Below are 21,524 nucleotides of genomic sequence, written 5' to 3'. Positions count from 1 at the left end.
CATTAAGGAGAGAATTTGAGATTCTAGAGATGAAGAATGATGAAAGTATCACAGATTATTTTGTGATGATAATCTCTAACAAGATGAGAAGAAATTGAGAAGATATGCCAGACAAGAAAATTGTAGGAAAAAATTTACTCAAAAATTTACTTAGACAAGAAAATTGTAGAAAAAAATTTACTAAAAAATTTACTTAGACAAGAAAATTGTAGAAAAAAATTTACTCAAAAATTTACTTATGTTGTAGTATTATTCAAGAATCCAAAAATACTGATAACATGTCAATGGATGAATTACAAAAATTTTGAAGATCCAACATTAATGGAGAGGAGCAAGTTCTAAAAGTTGAAGGACGAACTAAAATAAGTAATAGAGGAAGAGGAACTTACAAGGCTGTAACGACCCTAAATTTCCACATATCTAGAGTCGCCACTAACGTCTCATACTCATCTATAATGCGGAAATATAACTCTTACATGAACATCATTTATAATTTAAACATTGAAAAACGTTTAAAACAACTTCTTCTCTGGAAAACATAGCCATGGTGTGTTTAAATACAAAATAAGTGTGTTTAAATACAAAATACTAAAATTTAGAGATAATAAAAACAAATACAAAATAATTTAAAAAGGTAAAACAACCTATTCTAACATAAAACTAAGAATTTAAATATGAGTCTACCCTATGCACGTGCCACAGTCTTTGCTCGCGATGTCGCCGTCCTCCGTACAAGTGTGCCTTGCCTTTACCTGAAAAATTATGTGTTACACGGCCTGAGTATTTAAAAGATTACTCAGTAACTCGCTCCACTATAGGGGGCCATGCAAATGCAAACACATGCAATCATGATTTAGGAACCTATCTCTAATCATCTTAGGGGTGGCCTCCCGTCTCGGACAAATTGGATTGCGTAATACTTCCCTACACGACTCACACGTGCGAGTGTGAATCCCCAGGGCGCTCGCACACCCCCTGGGCCCTCTGGTCAAGCTAATCTGTAGCGACGTTCGGAGGTCAGTAGAACCCCATAGTGTCATGCGCCTCATGAACACCCTCATCTGTATGCGTTCACACCTGTGCGCATTCGCGCTCATCATACGGTGCGCGTCCGCACTCATCATCTCTGGGGGAAGTAGCCCTATGCTTATGAACATACAATATGCATGAGGTCCCTCTAAATCCATCATAATATCTATTCTGACACAACCCTCNCGTATGACATAGTTCATACATCATCATAACTCATACAAGTTTTTAGCCTATCCTATAGTAAGACCACTTACCTGGTTGGCCTTAGCCGAAGTATTCTTTAATTTATTTAATGTAAGCTCCCGTTCCTCGAGAACTACACCAAATGTTGCCAAAGTTTGATTCCTATCGCATTTTTCGTCACCTTTTGTTAATATTTCACATTTTAATTAATAATCCAACTAACAGTGTGAAATACGGCTCTAAACGGTCTCAATAAAAATCGAGTTCCATGTTTTCATTGATTCTAAATTATATAGAATAATAAAACTTAAAACTTAAATTAAAGATATGTCAATATTATTAATATTTCAAGCGACTTGGATAGTTCAACATNATAATAAAACTTAAAACTTAAATTAAAGATATGTCAATATTATTAATATTTCAAGCGGCTTGGATAGTTCAACATTTAATGTTATATCCTATAAATACAAATATAATAATTTCTCATATCTTCCATTCTCATTCTCTCACTTTATGTTATATTTTAATTCTGTACACCATCTGAACAGTACTTGTCATTTTCAAACCGTTCTAATTTTCTTTTCTTTCCTAAAATTTTTCTTTTGTTTTTTTTCTTTTTTTCTTTTTAACTCTAATTCTTTTAAGCATTTCAATTTTACCTCCCTATTTCATTATTTTAAGTAATTTAAATCTTACTCTTTTAATCAGAAAGGAGTTTAATTCTAGAATTCTTTTTGAGTAGTTTCTTAACATGAATTTAATTCTACTTCCATATCTAAATCTAACTTTTTTAATCCGTTTCTTTAATGAGTTTAATTCTATAATTCTTTTTAGTAGTTTCTTACACAGAGTTTAATTCTACTCCCATATCTAAATTTAAATAGTTTAATTCTGCTCAGTAGTTTATTTTATTCCCTTTTTTTTTTTGCTTTTATATTTTTAAATCTAATCTTCTCCTCTTTACATGTATTGTTGTTATCTTCTTCTCTACATGTATTCTTGTTATTATTATTATTATTATTATTTGATCTGTTTTCCCAATCTTCCCCTCTTTTTTTCTTTCTTTTTTATCCTGTTTTCCAAATCTCTTTTTTTTTTTATAATTTGAATATGTTTTCCAGATCTTCCTTTTCCCTATCTTCCTCTCTTTCTTATCTATGTTTTTCAAATTTCTTTTTTTTTTATTTGAATATGTTTTACAGATCTTCCTTTTCCCTATCCTCTTCCTCTCTTCCTTATCTATCTATTTTTTTTTCTCTACCAAACTTTTCATAGGATAGATAATTTCTAATTTAGAAACGGATAATTTCTACTAAATAATTGCTAATATCCTTCCTAAAAGGAAAAGGTAAATCTGACTACTAAATAATTGTATAAAACGGAATGCAAGAAGATAGAAGAGGGAGACCAAGAAAGCTTACTTCTTCTCTCGTGGTATGAATGTGAAGTGAACTTTCATCCTTGCCTATTTCTTTGCTAATTTCTTTATAAAGATTTAACATTGCTAAATATAAAGGTTTCATGTACTCCGGGAGTATATTGACCAGGCTTCTATCCCATCTGAAAATTCAATAACATCATGGTTCATAAATAATATGATTATTCTAATATATAAATTTTGAAAGATGAAAAGAGGGTTTCTATTTCTACTTTCCATTTCTAAAGATAAACAATAAATTTATTAGTACGTAAGTCAAGCTTTTAAAGCTAATATCTTTATCTACAGGGATGAATTCAAATGACCTTTGAATTGCTCGAGTGAAGACTTGGAGTTCTTCAAATGTTCCATAGGCATCATATGTATCATCTAAAATTGAAGAAATGGCGATTACATTGGTTAATATTTGTTAGGATCGCACAACAACGCACACGCTCGATCTAGATGAACGCAAAGAAAAGAATAGAGAAAATTGCAAGGAGAACTCTGGCTAAAAGGATTTTTTTTTTTATTGATGACTTCAGGTATGTACAACGAGAGAGTACAGAGAATAGAAAGTACATTTTCAAAGCTATACCGGACCAGATATATATATGGTATAGTTTACTATATATAGCTTTACCAGATTTAGCCATCTACTATATATAGCTATTTACCATATATAGCTTTACCGAATATAGCTTTACTATATATAGCTTTACTATATATAGCTTTACCAAATATAGCTTTACCGGATATAACCGTTGACCAAGCTATAAATAAGTATCAGGCTCCATAGCCTAACAATTCTCCCACTTGGAGACTGATCTAGTCAACAAAGAATTTCACTCTCAAACGATCATGAGCATCTTCACTCCACCATACCAATTGAGGTTTTGCACAACCTCAATATTCCAACATCAACACATTTTGTCAACATGTTTGCTGGATTCTTTGCACCCTCTATCTTCTCAAAACACATCACCATCTTAAACTAACCTCCGAGTGAAATGGTATCGCCTTCTGTGTTTTGAATGATAGACCGGGTTCCTCGTCAACATCATGAGTCTCAGGAGTTTCTTGAGTATCTGCTACAACATCACTATGTGAATCTTTCAGCAACTCAACCTCAACTCCCACTTCCTTCACCTCTGGTTTCTCAGCAAGAGTCTCCGGAGTTTCTTGAGTATCCACTACAACATCACTTTGTGAATCTTGAGCAACTCAACCTCAACTCCCACTTGCTTCACCTCTGGTTTCTCAGCAAGAGTCTCAGGAGTTTCTTGAGTATCCGCTACAACATCACTCTATGAATCTTTGAGCAACTCAACCTCGACTCCCACTTGCTTCACCTCTGGTGTTTCAGCAAGAGTCTTAGGAGTTTCAGCGACGCTTCCGATCGACGCAACCCCCCTCTGGAGTTTCAGCGACGCTGCTTCCGGCCGACGCAACCCCCCCTAGAGTTTCAGCGACGCTTCCGGCCGACGCAACCCCCCCTCTGGAGTTTCAGCGACGCTTCCGGCCGACACAACTCCCTCTGGAGTTTCAGTGACGCTTCCGGCCGACACAACCCCCTCTGAAGTTTCAGCGACGCTGCTTCTGGCCGACGCAACCCCCCTCTGGAGTTTCAGTGACGCTTCCGGCTGACGCAACCTCCTCTGGAGTTTTAGCGACGCTTCCGGCCGACACAACCCCCTCTGGAATTTCAGCGACGCTTTTGGTCGACGCAACCCCCTCTGGAGTTTCAGCGATGCTGCTTCTGGCCGACGCAACCCCCCTCTGGAGTTTCAGCGATGCTTCCGGCCGACACAACCCACTCTGGAGTTTCAGCGACGCTTCCAGCCGACGCAACCCCCCCTTTGGAGTTTCAGCGACGCTTCCAGCCGACGCAACCCCCTTTGGAGTTTCAGCGACGCTTCCAGCCGACGCACCCCGTCTGGAGTTTCAGCGACGCTGCTTCTGGCCGACGCAACCCCCCTCTGGAGTTTCACCGACGCTTACGGCCGATACAACCCCCTCTAGAGTTTTAGCGACGCTGCTTCCGGCCGACGCAACCCCCCCTCTGGATTTTCAGTGACACTTCTGGCCGACGCAACCCCCTCTGGAGTTTTAGCGACGCTTCCGGCCGACACAACCCCCCTCTGGAGTTTCAGCGACGCTTCCGGTACTTTTCTTCTCACAAGGACTCATAACAATCTCCGCATCAAATACACCTTGTTCATAGCCGACGGTTTTTCATACATATTCGACAACGTCTTCAACAGACCTGACGTTGTCTTCTCCTTGATAATGTTGAACGCCACGTTTCTGGATAGCGTCAACCGGATCAGCCCCAAGGCTTGTCGATCCTTGAGCTTCCACTGTTCCGTGGTCATGGTATCTGGCTTCTCCCCCAATAGAGGTTCGTGAAGATCTTTCTGGTACAGATAATCTTCAATCTGCATCTTCCAGAAACCGAAATCGGATCCATCGAACTTCTCAGTTCCAATCTTTGAACTTTCCATCTTCACAGATCGTGGTGACTTCCGCCTAGCTCTGACTTCCGCCTGGTTCTGACTCTGACTTCCGCTTGGCTCTGACTTCCGCATGGCTCTAATACCAGTTGTTAGGATCGATATCAGTCGTTAGCTCTGATACCAGTTGTTAGGATCGATACCAGTTGTTAGCTCTGATACCAGTTGTTAGGAACGCACAACAACGCACACACTCGATCTAGATGAACACAAAGAAAAGGATAGAGAAAATTGCAAGGAGAACTCTGGCTAAAAGGATTTTTTTTTTTTTTATTGATGACTTCAGGTATGTACAACAAGAGAGAGTATAGAGAATAGAAAGTATATTTTCAAAGCGGTACCGGACCAGATATATATATGGTATAGTTTACTATATATAGCTTTACCAGATTTAGCCATCTACTATATATAGCTATTTACCATATATAGCTTTACCGGATATAGTTTTATCATATATAGCTTTACCATATATAGCTTTACTATATATAGCTTTACCAAATATAGCTTTACCGGATATAACCGTTACCAATCTATAAATAAGTATCAGGCTCCATAACCTAACAATATTTTTTGAAATGAGGTTCAAAGGATGCACCCAATGTCTAAAAGTAGCACTCAACAATTCTATCTCTTGCATAAGGAAAATTTGTTTGAACGTTCAAATCTTTCCACCCCTATAAAATATAAAATATGTAAATAAGAATTGAATATAATTTGTAGAGAGAAATAACATATAATTTCAAAATAAATAGTATCAATCATCTTTAAAATGTAACTTTATACGTTAAATATGAAATTGCATACACAAATAAATATAAACCGGGTGAGTTCCTTCAACTCCTTTTGATGAAGTTTCTGTAATATGTTGAAATCCAATTTTGAAAAGGCAAGCAAAGTTTCAGAATGGGAAGGATCTTCTTGATACATTGATATGTACTCTCTCGCCTTTAATCTTGGAAGGGCTTTTCTTAGTGGCCATTTCAAGGCACTGCTAACTTGAGCAGCAAATTTGGTGTTTGAGTTGGTTATAACATCTCTTAGATGTTTGACACTAAAATCAAGAGCTTCCTCATATAGGCTTAATATTCCTCTTGCACTAGGAACATTTCCCAGTGATTCTTTGAATTTTTCATTACTTTCTACAAATTTGATAAATTTGGAGTACTATTAAAAATTATAAAATATTCTTTGAATTTTTCATTACTTTCTACAAATTTGATAAATTTGGAGTACTATTAAAAATTATAAAATATAATTTGATATAATAATATAAGAGTTAGAGATGAATAAATTTACCGCATAGAATTTTATAACCTTGTTGTCTAAGCAGTCCAAATAGAAGAGAGACAGTGTGAAGTGGAGTCACTATGGTTCACATATATTTCACATATATTTTTTCCAAGATTTGATCGATCTCATTTTCAAAATGATAAGATACATTTTACCGTTGAATTGAATCAACCAAACTTAACATTTTAAGGGGATTTCCATTAGAAATCATTAGCATTTTTTTCACTTCTCCTTTCAATTGTTTAGCTTGTTCCTCCATCTCAANAAAAAAAAAAAAAAAAAAAAAAAAAAAAATCAAGAAAGTAAATTTTTTTTTTTTAATGTTTGATATAATAAATAATAAAGAAATAAGTATAATTTACCATTGCCTCCGATGATGGTGAAAAGAAATGGTCCTTCCATATGCTTGGATGAAAGTTTGCAATAGGACAACTAACTTTAGGAATGTTTGGACTCTCCATTGATGAAGCAGACACCGGAGAAGTTTGATGAAACATTTTCTATCGTTTCTTTCTAGAAGAAGAGGGGAAAATCAGAATAACTTCACTATCAAATGAATTTCAATGTATGGATGAACAATATTGTACATTACAAAATACATGTTTATATAAATTTTACGATTAAAGGTACGAACAATTCTTATCACATAAATTATGTGGTATTGCAAGAAGGAAAAATCTGTCATACTTTGTAATTACAAAAATTAATCAATACCCTGCAACTTTTGCAAATTTAAATTCCAAACTAATAATCTTATGTAATAAGAACTATTAATCGGAATTTTAATTTAATTTTTTTTTTTTTTTTGGTTGGCATTTTTTTTTTTTTTTAAATTAGGTTATCATTTATACTTGGTGCTTACTAAAAATAGAAAATAAAAAATAAAAATAAAAACTAAGAAAAGGACCTGCAAGTCTTCCTTGGCCAAAATTATTATATGTTTATTTTATCAGGTAAAAATAGAATACTATGGAAGATGACAATTCCTACCTGACCTATCATTATGTCTGTCACTTAAAAAGAAAATATATCGAATAAGTCCAATTCTACTATGGCCTATCAAATTGTTACGTTTAAAACGATTATTTTTCATGAATGGAATGGTAAAAAAGAATTATTCTTAATTATGAGGACATTTTTTTTACCTCAAGGGTCACAAAGGTATACTTTTGATTTATTATTATTATTATTATTATTATTAAAACATTTGAGGATATTAATGAAATTTATACACTAATTTTTATTTCACAATTCTTTCATGTTCTATAAAATTGTTACGAAAAGTCGAAGCAATTTTAATTCTCTATGACCTACTATATTGTCACTTACTAAGAATCTAACGGATAAAATTCACTCGTCACCTATCATATTGTCACGTATATAAAAAAAAAAAAATACAACAAGTCTAATTCCATCTGGCCTACCAAATTGCAACCCAGTTGTCACATCTAAAACTATTAATTAATTTTTTTTTGTTTTTAATTCTTAAAATAAAATTCTTAAAGCACTATTTTGGCTTATTAATTTCTTTGTCTTGTCTTCTATTTTTAAGAGTGTTTTGAAGAATTATAACCCATATTTTCAAAATTAAAGAATTATATATATATATTTATAATCTTATTTTTATTTTTAAAATTTAGCTAAGAAGTTAAATATTTTTTAATTATTTGTTGATTTAGTCTAATGTTAAGGACATTTTTTATTTTTTATTTTTTATTTTTAATGGTATTAATAAAACATTAAAAAAAATTAGAGATATTTTTAAAATTAGCTACTAATAATTTCTATCCAAGAAATAATAGAGTATTCTTGATTTTTTTATTATTAAAAAATTTAATTCAACATAATTTACTTTATAAATAAAATCTAAGAAGGTAAACTTATCAACCTGGGGAGAGAAAATCCAAATCACAACAATGAATGTGAAACAAATTTAATTGGAATAATAATATTGTTAATACAATTTATTTTTTTATTCCCACAAGGCCGGATTCAGAAATTTTGGTTGAGAAGGGTTTATTTAAACTGGTGTATAAATATAAGTTCAAAAAATTCTTAAATCAACTAACCTATTAAATTTGTACATTGCAACTTAGTATTCATTTTATCATCCGGTGATATTCTTTTATAATGGTAATAAATTCAAATTTTTGAAATTAAAAAAAAAAAGAAAAGAAAGGGGGAATGTCTCACCTTGCTTAAAATCAAGAAGAACTGACCTCCACTATAGAAGGGAGATCTCTTACTTTATTTTAGCATCCCAGGTAATGGATGGAATTAAAAAAAAAAAAATAATAATGGAGTCATCCCCAGATACGAAACCTCGAAAATTGGGTTATGACACCCTAAAACCCTTAATAAAATTCATCAAACTTATAAAAATAAAAGAAAAAGTGAAATGGATTTCTACCTTCTTAGCCCCATGTTACGATTGCTATTATACGCCCGTGCATGCTCAGGCAGTCAAAACTAAAAAGAAATAAATGAATACGATTCGTAAATGTACGTGTTCAAATAATGCAGGACTAAAGAAAATCAAACGTATAAACCGAGAAGCGAAGACGAAGAAGATCTACAACCATCCCATGAAGCATCACCATGTACGACTCTGCGTGAGGCTTAAAAATAACCATAGACCAATAGTGACATTAATTTGATATTGAAACTAAAATTAACTACTAAATGAGAGACCTAGATTTATTATCATTATAGTTTTTATTTGAAATAAAGGGAAAAAAATCTAACTTTAAGTGAGAGTGGCTAAGACACTCTAACCACCATAACCCAAAAGAACTTATTTTAAGTCTAAACTTTCCGTCTCATAGAGGTTCTTGGTGCAACATATATTCAACAAGGCATTGGATTGACGAGAAGAGATTCGATAAGAAATTTGGTTCGACCATTTGCATTTGTGTATCCATCCTCATCCGTATAAAGAAGGTTAATAACTCTTGAAACATTCACAATTCGCATAAGAATAGGCATTGGAACATCGAGTGGATGAAGACATGCTTCATTTATGTCCTTCCATGCATCAACCACTTGCTTATGAAATTCAACGCAAACTTCTTCCTCTGAACATCCATATTCCTCCATATAACATTCAACTCCAGACGTAACATGTTTCCTTTCTTGCTCAAACTAAAAAATAACAACACATAAGTAAATATATTTCTTTTAAAAAATTCAACTTTGTGTTGGTTTTGAATAAACAATATATACCTCGCGGGAAATGATGTCGTCCATGAGTCGACAAATGATGGTTGAGGCATTAATAATTTTAGGTTTTCTAAAAAACCATTCAAGTATCTCGTTCGTTACTATGTCACCCATACCAATGAGTGCAACGCTTATAATTGAGAAATAACCTGTGCTATGTAATGCCCATTCCATGTACTCCTTAAATTTTGGCTTGTAATTTTGGTTTAACCATTTAGCTTCTTCAAAGTAGGATCTAACTAGCTTTTTTATCTGTAAAAATAAATCAAAAGGATAACTCTTATTTATATGTATAAATCAGAAGTAAAGAAGATAGAGGAGGGAGAGAAAGAAAGCTTACTTCTTCTTTCGTAGTATGAACCTGAAGCGAATTTTCATCCTTACCTATTTCTTTGCTAATTTCTTTATAATGATTCAACATTGCTATATATAAAGGTTTCATGTACTCCGGGAGTATACTAACCATGCTTCTATCCCATCTGAAAGTTCAATAACACCATGGTTCATAAAAAGTTTCTTTAGGCATAAATTTATAAAACTCTATCCAATATTGGAAAAATATTTTCAATTTTTCTAAATCATTCTTATTACTCAAAAAGTTATTAAAATCTATTTATCAAAATACTATTAAAACTATCTAATATTGGAAAAATATATATATTTTTTTCTATTTCTAAATTTTGGTAGAAGTTTGTACGGTATTTTTAAAAAACAATAAATTTATTAGCACGTAAGTCAAGATCAGAATGAATTCATATGACCTTTGAATTGCTTGAGTGAAGATCTCGAGTTCTTCAAATGTTCCATAGGCATCATATGTATCATCTAAAATTGAAGAAATGGCGATTACTTTAGTTAATATTTTCCTTCCAACATTGAACTGAGGTTCAAAGTATGCACCCAATGTCCAAAAGTAGCACTCAACAATTCTATCTCTTGCATAAGGAAAATTTGTTTGGACGTTCAAATCTTTCCACCACCTATAAAATATAAGATATGTAAATAAGAAGCCAATATAATTTATAGGGTAGAAAGAATAGTTCAAGTCATGTTTTGATATCATTTTAAATTATGATATGGTATGTTATTTAAAATTTAATTATAGCAATAGTTTAACAAATATGAAGTAAACTTTAGAGAAACAAATATATGAAATTGCACCTTGTGAGTTCCTTCAACTCCTTTTGATAAAGTTTCTGTAGTATGTTGAAATCCAGTTTTGAAAAAGCAAGCAAAGTTTGAGAATGGGAAGGATCTTCTTGATACATTGTTATGTACTCTCTTGCCTTTAATTTTGGAAGGTCTTTTCTTAGTGGCCATTTCAAGGCATGCTCAATTTGAGTACCAAATTTGGAGTTTGAGTTGGCTATAATATTTTTGAGATGCTTGACACTAAAATCAAGAGCTTCCTCAAGGACATCTTCTCCCTGCACCCTCATATTTGCCGCTTCATATAGACTTAAAATTCCTCTTGCATCCTCCGCTAATGATTCTTTGAACTTTCCATTACTTTCTATAAATTTTGTGAATATGTCTGCTCCAAATTCATAAACAATCATTTAGTTCTTTAAAGTCTCGATATATATATATATATTATCTCATGTGTTGCAAAGGATTATAATACAGTAGTTTAAGAGTTATATATGAATAAACTTACCACATGGGATTCTATAACCGTGTTGTCTAAGCAATCGAAATAGAAGAGAGACAGTGTGAAGATCATCATCGCCATCAATACTTGTGAAGTATCTATAGTTTGCATATATTTTTTCTAAGATTTGATCAATCTCATTCTCAAAATGATAAAATACACTTAACCGTTGGATTGAATCAACTAAACTTAACTTCTCCAAAAGATTTTTATTAGAAATCATTAGCATATTTTTTACTTCTGCTTTCAACTGTTTAGCTCGTTCCTCCATCTCAACATCTATTTTCTGAAATTAGAAAGAGAAGAAATCAAGTAAAAAAATCTAACCGTTTAATTTAATAAACAAATAAGTATGATTATATTATAATTCAGGAAGATAGACTATTAATTTACCATTGCTTCAGACGATAGTGAAAGGAAATGGTCTTTCCATATGCTTGGATGATATTTTGCAATAGGACGTTCAACTTTAGAAGTGTTTGGGCTCTTCATTGTTGAAGCAGAAACCAAAGAAGTTCGATGAGACATTTTCAATAGAAGAGTGGAAAATTAGTGTAGTGCATTGATGAACAATATTAAGTACATTATTATATTTTTTAGGCAAAAGAAATCAATTAATACCCTATAAATTTATAACTGTATTATGTAAAACTTGATTAAATTTAGAGCTTTCATTAATAATTTATAATTATTTTCTCTCTATTACATTTAAAATAAATTGAAAATCTATTATACAAAATTATAAGGTTTATGAGAAAAAGATTATTATATATAAATTAATTTCTCTGTCATTCATTTATATGAAAATTAAAGTTTCTTTTCTTCACGTTATTTAGACTATGAGTAACAATATATATATATATATATATATATTTTTTTTTTTTTAATAAAATTAAATTGTCGGAAAACTGTTATTATTAAAGATAGAAAACCTAAAATTTATTTCTTTTGGTTGTTATTTTTTAATATGATATTTCCACACGTGTCAAAATCAATATATTAGTATATATATTTAAAGCCAATTTATTAATTTAACAAATTATTGAGACCTAAAACATATATTTCAACCTCCATTATTTATGTAATAAATAATTAGGACCTAAATGAAAAGAAAATAATTTTAATAAAGTAAAAGATAATTGGAGTTACTCAAAAGACACAAGGAAGAGGACATGAAAGACTTTCATCACGAGTATAGTGTAGGCGCATGCAACGCCTACAAATTTCAAATTAAACAATAGACATGATTTTATTCAAGTTTTTTAGAATTTCAACTCGTGAATTATTACTTATTGAATAAAAATTTAAAACGAATTGATAATTGCACGATGGTGATGTTGCTTATTTTTAGAGACTTGAGCACAAATTACTACTAATTAATGCATTAATAATAAATAAATAAATAAATAGAAAGTTCTCACGGTTGAGACCATAAACAAAAGGGGGAAAAGAAACATATACCTAAAATACAACGAGTCAAAATATGACTCAGGTCTAACGGGTCTTCGGTACCCTCTCAACTTTAGAAGACACTCCCTTGTCCTTGTGGTTTAGGTTTTATTTAAAAAGTACTTAATAAGTAGCTTATTAATAGGTCTCTAAATCAATATTAACTCTTATTGGGAAGCTAAATGCTTTGTATCTATATCATATACTTTTGAAGGATAGCTCCGAGCTTCAACGAGAATTAATTTCTCAATTTTCTCTTATATGTTTAAATTTTAGATATTTTGTTTTTAGAGGCTTAGAGATCTAATTTTAAGATGAGATAGAAGGGTAAAATACTTAAAAAAAAGTCCTTAAAAAAAGAAATATATATATATATAAATAATAAAATAGTGAAAAATTAGGAAAAGCAATCCTTCCTTGGAGGGGTAAGAGTTTCATATTTTTGTTCTTCATTTCTTTGGAGATCTAAAAGTTTTGAAATTTTAATGCGTTGTTTTTTTAGAGGATTTTACATAATTTTCATGGATAAATAAATTGGTTGAATCAGAGTGAAAGAGTTTCCATGAGCATGAATGGTGAGTTTTCTGGTTTCTAGGCTACTGATGCACTTATTTCTCTCTCCACTTAAACAAGTTTATTGAGTAACATACAAAAAGTTGTGAAAATAAAAAGAAATTAGAAAAGAACAAAAACTAATATGAAATTTGGAACAATATTTTAGTGCAGACTAAGAATGAAGATTAGACATGCATCATGCAACGGGATAGTGAATGTGTGTAACAGCTCAAGTTCACTACTAACACATATTGTTCTCTTTAGACTTTTTCTTTTGAGCTTCACCTCACGATTTTTAAAACACATATGCTAGAGAACTTTTTTTTGTAACGACCTTAAACTTTCTACTTAACCTAAGGTTGCTATTATTGATAAGGCAATCCTAATCCTCAGCCCAACGTTCAAGTTTTTGTTGAAGCAAGAACCCTTGAATCAAAGTAATTAACACCTTCTTATACGACATTTGGATCAACCAAGAGATAAGGCTAGAATTAGATTACCTCTTGTGATCGAAGATCTAGAAGCAAGATTTGGAAACCTTGTTCTAAATTGAGTCACTCCACAATCGAACTTGATCAAGGCTTGATTGAATGGCTCGGGTGCAATTCTACCACAAGAATTGCTTGAAACTTAGAAATGGCAAATATGATGCTCGAATTTTTATGGAAAACGTCTTAATTTGAGATCTAAATTACATTCATCCACGAATCTGAAATTTACATAACATATTGTGGGTATTTATAGTCTCTCGACAAAAGACGTTTGTGGACAGAATTTATTCGAGACGTTTGTGGACGAGATTTATTTCCGATCCCCTTTAATCTCCACAGAAGAATAAGTAAAATTGACCATTTGAGTTTTACATAATTTATGAAATAGAAAATAATTTTTTTTAACAAATGTTGATGTGCTTCAGTGGCTAATGTGACAGTTTGTTGTTGACATATTTTGATTCTTATCATCTTCCCCCTCTTCTAAAGGATTCGTCCTCGAATCAAATTTTTTTAATCTTCTTGCCAATAAGTCTATTTGAAACATCGTGATTCTTATCATCTTCCCCCTCTTCAAAAGGATTCGTCCTCGAATCAGAAAAAAGCATCACCTTCTTTCCTTCACATTCTTTTGAAATGTTTTGATCAAATCTGCATGCAAAATCATCACCTTCTTTCCTTTACATTCTTTTGAAATGTTTTGATCAAATCTGCATGCTTCATTCACAAAAATATTAGAAGGAAATTAGAAGGAAAATGAAGCAAATGGAGTGTATTAAATCCATAAACTACTCTCTTAAAGAACAAGTCAGTAGCATGCTTTGCATCATCCATTTCGACTCATTTTAATAAATATATCTGCCACAACAAAAATACAATATTTACTATAGAACAAATTGTATAGATATATTAGTCCAAGGTTTGTTAGGTACATTCAAAGGAGTATAAAATTCGTTTGGTTGTGATCTAGATTTAATTTCTTTGCGTTTAAAACATTTGCTACAAAACTTTTGGATATCCTGCTTCATATTCGGACAAAAGAAGTGTTTATGCAACATCTTATAAACTTTATTAATCCAAAGATGTCCCATTAAGGCACCACCATGTGCTTTTCTCAAAAGCAAATATTTTATAGAGCATTTAGGAATACAAAGCATAGAAAATTTATGAAACAAATAATAATCATCCATAGCTTTTTTTTTTTTGCAAGACAAGATGCATAAATAGTTCTGAAATCTTGGTCATCTCTATATAATTCGGTAATATACTCAAATCCAAGAATTTTTGCACTAAGAGAAGTAAAGAGATTTTACCTTTATAACACATCAGCTACCATATTATCATTACCTTGCTTATATTTGATGACATACAAAAATGTTTCAATAAATTCCACCCACTTTACATGTCTACGATTCAGTTTACTTTGACCTTTCACATACTTCAAGCTTTCGATCACAAATTCTCTAGGTCATAAGTAGTTTTGCCACACATGTAATATATGAACGCAAATAATTTTTTATCATAGGTAATATATTTCGATGTTGGCCCATTTAGTTTTTCAATAAAATATATTAAGTGCTTTCCATCTTGAACGGTTTATGCCCAAACCACATCCATCACATTCAATTTCAATAGTTTTATCAAAGCTAGCCAAAACAAATAATGGTTTGCTTAATTTCTTCCTAAAAGAATTGGATGCATTCTCTTGCATATATCTCCATTTAAAATCAACATTCTTTTTCACTAAGTTATTCAATAGTTCAAGTTATGATTCTAAAATCATTTATAAATCTCTTATAGATGTTAGCTAACTCATGAAAACTTCGAACTTTACGTGCACTCTTTGGTGTTGGCAAATCCATAATGAATTTAACTTTGTCTCTATCTAATGCTACTCTACTTTTACCAACTATGAAGCCAATAGAGTGAACTTTTTCCATGCAAAAATTACCCTTATTAAAATTAAATTTCTCTTTTAAAACTAATTTAACATGCTCCACGTNATAAATTATAATATTCATCAATATAAACCACAACATGTTTTCTCAGATATTTTCTCAAAACATTATATATTAAGCGATAGGTGTACTAGGAGCATTAGTTAACCTAGAAGGCATAACAAGCCATTCATACAATCCAAACTTAATATTGAAAGTTGTTTTCCATTCATGTTCTACGTGCATTCTAATTTGATAATATCCAGATTTCAAAATAATTTTTATAAATAGATACGAATCATGCAATAAATCAAGCATATCATTTAACCTAGGAATAGGATGTCGATACTTTACCGTGATTTTGTTGATGACTCTATTATCCATGCATATGCGCCAAGTTTCATCTTTATTTGGTACCAATAAGTCTCGTATAGAACATGAACTCAAACTTTCTCGTACATAGCCCTTCTCCATGAGCTCCTCCACTTGCCTTTGAATTTCTTTTGTCTCGGTTGGATTGACTCGATAAGCTGGCTTATAAGGAACGATAGTCCTTGGAATGAAGTCTATTTTATGTTCAGTACCTCTAATGGGAGATATTTCTTTATCTTGAAATATGTCTTCAAATTACTGTAAAAGAGATTGAAAAACACTAAGTAAAACCAAGTTGTTATAGTTAGACACAAAAAATCCTCCATTGTACATAAGTACAAAGATTGATTCTTGTGAAAACCTTCTCACCTCTCCAACTGTAGCCAAATAACTATCTCTTCCTTTTTTCTTCAATTACATCTCTTTTTTCATTGTTCTTTTTTTCTCTTTGATTTTTCTCTATTTTTTCACTCAACTCTTGTTTTTCTTTTAACTCTTTTTCCTCAAACTCTTTCTTTCTTTCCTCCAACTTTAATTGATCAGCAAATACATTTGCAGAACTCAAAGGTACAAGAGTGGTTTTTCTACCATCTTTTACAAAAGAATACCTATTCAAATAGCCATCATACATAACCCTCCTGTCAAATTGCCATGGTCGGCCAAGCAATATATCTCCAGCTTGCATTGGTAATACATCACAAAGAACTTCATCTTTATATTTTCTTAAAGTAAAAGATATTAAAGCTTGAGAAACTACCTTCATTGTTCCACTGCCATTGAGCCATTGGAGCTTGTAAGGTTTAGGATGATCTTGGGTTGGAATTTGTAACCTTTTGATCAACATGGTACTTACAACATTGGTGCAACTTCCACTATCAATGACAAGACTACAAGCAGTCCCCTTGACGAAACACCGCGTGTGGAACAGGTTGTCTCTTTGATCATCAACATCATTCTCCGTAACTTGAGTTTTAATAAGTCTTCTTGTTATAAGTGCCAAATGAATCTCATCTTCCACTTCCTCCTCATTCTTCTAGACTTCTTCAACTAGATCATTGATCTCCCCTCCATTTTTCTCGTCTTGGTTCATGATTGTACAAACAGTAGTGAAATATGTTTAAGACCTCAGACACTCAATTCACTGATTTTACACTCAGGGACACTCGTGTGTATATACACAAAGGTAGGCTGTTTGGGAAAGTGACTAAATTATGATCAAGGTAGGCTAATATATGGGTAAAGCAATTCTGATAGTAGCAGGCTATTCGAGGCAATCAAGATAAGTTAATTATGAAATAACAACAAAATAAAACAAGAAGTGAACAAACAAATAAGAGACACAGATATTTTGGGATAGAATTGCACACTGAAAAATAAAATAAAAAATTCAAAAAAGAAAAGGACATGAAGATTTTAANACAAGAAGTGAACAAACAAATAAGAGACACAGATATTTTGGGATAGAACTGCACACTGAAAAATAAAATAAAAAATTCAAAAAAGAAAAGGACATGAAGATTTTAAGAACGAACTAACTCTCTTTTACAGAATTCGAGAAATTTAGAAGTTATCTTCCAGCGTAGATTATGAGAGAAAAAAAAAATCAAACATAACGGTTCTAGATTTAGATGGATTAAGAAAAATATGTGAATCGAAGTTTATTTGATCTTCAAATAAACATGCAAATGATCTAAAAAAATGATAAAGATCGTTTATAATCACAATCGTAAGAACAAATATGATAAGATTTTTTTTTTCAAGATCTAAACATGATCTTTAGGAAGAAAATGAGAACAAAGTGAACAGTTGATGAATAATGGCGGAAATGACCGCAAGAAAATAAATGGACAAATTTAAACAAAAGATAAACAATAGCAGAAATGAAAGATAAAATCAATTCTAGAGTCAGCCACAAAGATGTAAACCTAGGCTCTGATACAGAACTGATAAGGCAATCCTAATCCTCAGCCCAACGATCCAAGCTTTTGTTGAAGCAAGAACTCTTGAATCAAAGTAATTAGCACCTCCTTATACGAAATTTGGATCAACCAAGAGATAAGGCTAGAATTAGATTACCTCTTATGATCGAAGATCTAGAAGCAAGATTTGGAAACCTTGTTCTAAATTGAGTTACTCTACAATCTAACTTGATCAAGGCTTGATTGAATGGCTCGGGTGCAATTCTACCACAAGAATTTCTTGAAACTTAGAATGGCTCGGGTGCAATTCTACCACAAGAATTGCTTGAAACTTAGAATGGCAAATATGATGCTCGGATTTCTAAGGGAAACGTCTCAATTTGAGATCTGAATTACATTCATCCACGAATCTGAATTTTACATAACATATTGTAGGTATTTATAGTCTCCCGACAAAAGACGTTTGTGGACAGGATTTATTCGAGACGTTTGTGGACGGGATTTATTCCCGATCCCCTTTAATCTCCACAAAAGAATAAGTCAAATTGACCATTTGACTTTTACATCATTTATGAAATTAAAAATAATTCTTTCTAACAAATGTTGATGTGCTTGAGTGGCTAATGTGACAGGTTTGAAATCAATTGAGTTCTTCGCGCATAGATTCGAATTTTGTTGTTGACATATTTTGTTTGAATCTTGTTGGCAATAGGTCCATTTGGAACACCGTGATTCTTATCAATTATATACATATCATGAACATTTAATGCAAAATACCTCATTGGAAACTATATAATAAAACCTGACCTTGTTCTTACCTATCGCTTCTAAGGCTTTTAAAATAAAACAATGCATATTGAAATAACATAAAGTTAAAATTTCCTATACTAACCTATATGCTACTAAATGAAAATGCAATGAACCTATACTAACCTATAGTCTACAAATTCAAAATACGTAATGACCTTAAGCATATGTCACGATCTCCTAGTTGCGATGCCACCGTCAGCCATACAGGGGAACCTTGTTTTTACTTGATAAATAGAGCATATCATGAACATTTAATGCAAAATACCTCATTGGAAACTATATAATAAAACCCTAAAGGGTCTATAGTATATGAATAAGGTTGGGTGCCTTATCCTGGTAACACTATTGATACGACTCACTTTGTAATCGTTAAAAATGATTTGATCCAAATCGTTCATGTGGAGACATGTAAGTGGGGGTATCCTATACAATGAGTTTGTATAAGACTGGACCAAGAAATATTTAATCTCTCTTTATAAATCCATTAATTGAAAAGATTAATATTTCACATGATGATCATATGCGACTCGATCTTAATCCTGAGTGAGTTATGAACTCTTGCCTGTGAGGCTTGTCCTTTAATTTACATGGGCGAGAATGACTTTGTTTACGGATTCAATATACCTACCATTTTATGAACTTGACCAAATAGGGAGTTGGGAACATAATATCATGAGATGAAATTCACTCATTTTCATATAAGGAAGTAGATGAGTTGTTCTCTTAAGTAATCATAAACAAATTGTTCATTAGAGAATCAGTGGTGAAAGACGTAATTACAGGGGTAAAACGGACTTTTGACCAAACTGTAATGATGAATAACTCGTGAAGCATCGACTTGCTTGTAATGATTATATCAATGAACATAAATTTCCTATCCTGCAAAGAAAAGAAAAAAAATGAAAAAAAAAAAAAGAGAGAGAAGGTTCTAGAGAGAAGGGGAAGTAACAGCCACTTCCCATCTGGCTACTAGAGTTTGATTCTGGCCAAAATTTCTTCACAAATACTTCACAGAACCTATAGGAAGCATTTTGAACCCTTGAATTGTCCAAACGATTGAGATGAAAGGAGGAAGACGAACGACTGAGGGATGCATGTCAGGAAAGGAGAGGGCCGCGCAATGCCGAAAAGATGGGACATGTGTCAGGCGTGGAATGGCGGAGGAAAATCACAAAAAAAAAAAAAAAAATACTGCGTCAAGTAAGGTTTGAAAACTTGTGCTTGTTACCAGACCTGTGAACCCACGCGCGACCCGAACTCGTCAACCGACCCGTCCCCGCATTCGCCACGCGTCAATGTGGGAAAAATCGTAGGAACCAGCATGCGTCCAGATTCGAACGCACGCCCTGACTCTAAATGGGCATGTCAGCCCTCGCCACGTGGCGGACACTAGCGCGCGATTCCATCCCCTCAGCGCGTCCGTACGCGCGCGTGGGAATTCCCTCCGGTGCGTGCGGTGCATGAACCAGAGCGTGAGACCCTATTTTTATCCCGATTTGACTTCCGTTTGACTATTTTTCATCCCAATTTTGATACAAATCTAAGTCTAACTTGATTTAGGACCTATCAGCAAACTTTAAAGAGTTTTAGAGCTCTTAATTAGCCAAAAAAGTAAGCTTCGAATGGCACGCTTCATTCCTGTAAGTAACCATATTGATTTAGGAAGTAATACTTGTAGGGTGCGCTTGGTTTTGCATGCATGTTAGAGCAAATTACCTGTAGGTGGCTAGATCTAATGATCTTCTGTACTTAGAGAATTAAATATATATCTGTTGGACTTGCTGCCCTAGTGAGATTTCGTATTCGTTGGTTGTATGCTTGCTGGACTATCTTACTACTACTTTTATCTGTTCATACTATGTTGGCGGACGGGAGAATTGTGGCGCTCTGGGTGTTGATGGATGTTACCGCCTCGTCGAGCTTGTATGATTGTATGCGTTGTTAAACATACATAAACTCCTCTTGAAGGATTGTGTGAACTTATGATATGATTGATAAGTTGTAGTGTTATGATATGCCTTGGGTGAACTCTTGTAGGGATTTAGTTGGGTTTAGTTAAGGGACCCTCCTGATGTTTCGGTCTATGGTGTCGTGAGCGATGCTTAGAGGGAGAGACCCTTTAACCCTTAACTGTTATGGACTTGGGAGTCTTGATGGAGTGAATCTGGAAGTCAAGGCCCCTAACTCAATAGTTTTAACTACCCTTGAGATATAGAGAACCACATTAGGACCCCAAGGTGTAGAGAGATTGTAATGACCCGGGAAAGAAAGAAAACAAAAATATATAAATATATATAGATATATATATATATATATATATATATATATATATATATATATATATATTATAATAATAATAATAATAATAATAAATATATAAATAAAGAAAGAACATGCTACGCGCTTGCGTATTAGATTTTAAGGAAAGTTGGGATTCCAAACTCCACCTAATGGAATTCTCGTATAACAACAGTTTCCAAGCAACTATTGAAATGGCACCGTTTGAGGCCCTTACGGGAAACGGTGTAGGTCCCCACTATGTTGGGATGAGGTAGGAGAGAGAGAATTAGTAGAACCCGAGTTGGTTCGACTCACCAATGAGGCTGTCCAGAAAATTCGAGCGAGGACGCGTACCGCTCAAAGTAGATAGAAAAGCTACGCCGATGTAAGGCGTAAAAGCCTG

General features: G+C 33.0%; 1 protein-coding gene and 1 pseudogene across 1 annotated transcript; both read right to left on the bottom strand.

The window, feature by feature from the left end:
* Positions 1 to 2,579: 2,579 nt before the first annotated feature.
* LOC111810440 lies at positions 2,580 to 6,899 on the bottom strand (annotated as a pseudogene).
* Positions 6,900 to 9,083: 2,184 nt separating this feature from the next.
* LOC111809865 ((+)-gamma-cadinene synthase-like) lies at positions 9,084 to 11,837 on the bottom strand. Its single transcript, XM_023696329.1, has 7 exons — positions 11,702 to 11,837; positions 11,315 to 11,594; positions 10,819 to 11,191; positions 10,419 to 10,637; positions 9,998 to 10,136; positions 9,661 to 9,909; positions 9,084 to 9,579 (listed from the first exon to the last, which is right to left on the bottom strand). Exons 1-7 carry the CDS (start codon positions 11,834 to 11,836, stop codon positions 9,286 to 9,288), a joined length of 1,689 nt encoding a protein of 562 aa, XP_023552097.1. The 5' UTR covers position 11,837; the 3' UTR covers positions 9,084 to 9,285.
* Positions 11,838 to 21,524: the final 9,687 nt, after the last annotated feature.

This window comes from Cucurbita pepo, chromosome LG14, assembly GCF_002806865.2.
Source record: "Cucurbita pepo subsp. pepo cultivar mu-cu-16 chromosome LG14, ASM280686v2, whole genome shotgun sequence".
Classification (NCBI taxonomy): Eukaryota; Viridiplantae; Streptophyta; class Magnoliopsida; order Cucurbitales; family Cucurbitaceae; genus Cucurbita; species Cucurbita pepo.
This window is presented reverse-complemented; position numbering and strand designations above follow the sequence as displayed.